We start from the raw sequence: 1904 nt of genomic DNA, 5'->3' as shown, positions 1-1904 counted from the left end.
GCCCCCCGCCGCAGTCAAGGTGGAGCCAGCTGTCCTCGACCGAAACTGCCCTTCTCCCATCCTTATCGACTGTCCCCACCCAAACTGCAACAAGAAGTACAAGCACATCAACGGGCTGAAGTACCACCAGGCCCACGCGCACACGGACGACGACAGCAAGCTGGAGGCGGACGTGGACAGTGAGTACGGCGAGGAGCCCTCCCTGCACACGGACATGGGGAGCTGCAATGGTGCCGCCGTCTCTCAGAAGGGCTCGCTCTCGCCGGCTCGCTCAGCCACCCCCAAGGTGCGCTTGATGGAGCCTCACAGTCCCTCCCCATCCAGCAAGTTTAGCGCCAAGGTCCCCTGCAAGAAGAAGCTGGGTGGGGAAGGAGACACGGACCCAGGTGCCCTGTCCAACGACGGCTCTGAGGATGGTCCCTTGGTGGCCGATGAGACGAGTAACGACGGCTTTGACTCGCTGGAGAAGCGATGTGTGGATAAGGACAAGGCAAAGAAGGCATCTGGTGCTAAGCCGGAAAAGATCCCTTCCAAAAGCTTGAAGTCTGCCAGACCCATTGCGCCAGCCATCCCCCCCCAGCCGATTTACACCTTCCAGACGGCGACCCTCACCACAGCCACCCCCGGTTCCTCCACGGGCCTCGCCACCACCGTCGTCCAGACCATGCCCAACAGCCCCCAGCTCAAACCCATCCAGCCCAAGCCTACGGTGATGGGAGAGCCCTTCGCCGTCAACCCTGCCCTCACCCCTTCCAAGGAGAAGAAGAAGAAGGACAAGAAGAAGAAGGAGCCCAAGGAGGTAGAAAACCCTCTGACTCCTGGCAAAGCCTGCAGAGCGGAGGAAGGCAAGAGCCCTTTCCGGGGGGAATCCAGCGACCTGGGGACGAAAGGCGAGGGGCTGCTGAACGGCTCCTCCGACCCCCACCAGAGCCGGCTCGCCAGCATCAAGGCCGAGGCGGATAAAATCTACAGCTTCACCGACAATGCTCCCAGTCCCTCCATTGGTGGTGCCAGCAGGCTGGAGAACACCAACCCAGCCCAACCCATGACCCCGCTGCACGTCGTCACCCAGAACGGGGCAGAGGCGAGCTCGGTGAAGACCAACAGCCCAGCCTACTCAGACATCTCTGACGCTGGGGAGGATGGTGAGGGCAAGCTGGAGAGCGTGAAGGCGAAGGATCCGGAGCAGCTGGTCAAGGAAGGTGCCAAAAAAGCTCTTTTCCCCCCACAACCGCAGAGCAAAGAGTCTCCCTATTACCAAGGCTTTGAAACCTACTATTCCCCCGGCTACCCCCAGGCAAGCCCGGGGCCCTTGAACCCCGGCGGCCAGGCTGCGGCCGAGACACAGGCCTTGAAGCTGAAGAAGGATGAGGAGCAGGAGAACCCGGAGGTGAAGGTGAAGAGTGAAGGCTGCGAAGAGAAGAAGGCAGAGCTCGGCGGCTCCAGCCAGCAGCCCTCGGTCATCCAGCAGCGTCCCAACATGTACATGCAGTCCCTCTACTACAACCAGTACGCCTACGTGCCCCCATGCAGGGCTACCACGCTCACCTGCTGAGCACCAACCCTGCCTACCGCCAGCAGTACGAGGAGCAGCAGAAGCAGCGGCAGAGCCTGGAGCAGCAGCAGCAACGAGGGCTGGAGAAGAAAGTGGAGCTAGGCTTGAAGGAGAGGGAGGCAGCGCTCAAAGAGGAGTGGAAGCAAAAGCCGCCCATGCCCCCGACGCTCACCAAGGCCCCGAGCCTCACAGACCTTGTCAAGTCGGGGCTGAGCAAGGCCAAGGAGCAGGGAGGTCCCGACATGGCCAAATCCGTCATCATCCCCAAGCTGGAGGACTCGTCCAAGCTGTCTGGCAGCCAGGTTGCAGAGGGGCTGAAGGTGAAACTGAGCGAAGCCAGCCACCTGGG

At 61.6% G+C, this 1904-nt stretch overlaps 1 protein-coding gene across 1 annotated transcript in view; it reads left to right on the top strand.

Annotated features, from left to right (window-relative positions):
• Positions 1 to 1904, top strand: part of LOC104510668 (zinc finger protein 609-like) — a gene marked incomplete at its 3' end in the record, with an annotated part of 15620 nt that overhangs the window by 11673 nt on the left and 2043 nt on the right. Inside the window, 2 exon segments of the mRNA XM_010152993.1 lie at positions 1 to 1526; positions 1529 to 1904. The exon segment at positions 1 to 1526 is cut by the window's left edge and continues 43 nt beyond it; the exon segment at positions 1529 to 1904 is cut by the window's right edge and continues 106 nt beyond it. Coding sequence (XP_010151295.1) covers positions 1 to 1526; positions 1529 to 1904 — 1902 coding nt within the window.

This window comes from Eurypyga helias, unplaced genomic scaffold (genome assembly GCF_000690775.1).
Source record: "Eurypyga helias isolate BGI_N326 unplaced genomic scaffold, ASM69077v1 scaffold5096, whole genome shotgun sequence".
Taxonomy (NCBI): Eukaryota; Metazoa; Chordata; class Aves; order Eurypygiformes; family Eurypygidae; genus Eurypyga; species Eurypyga helias.
Note: the sequence above shows the minus strand (reverse complement) of the source record. Positions and strands in the feature narration are given on the sequence as shown.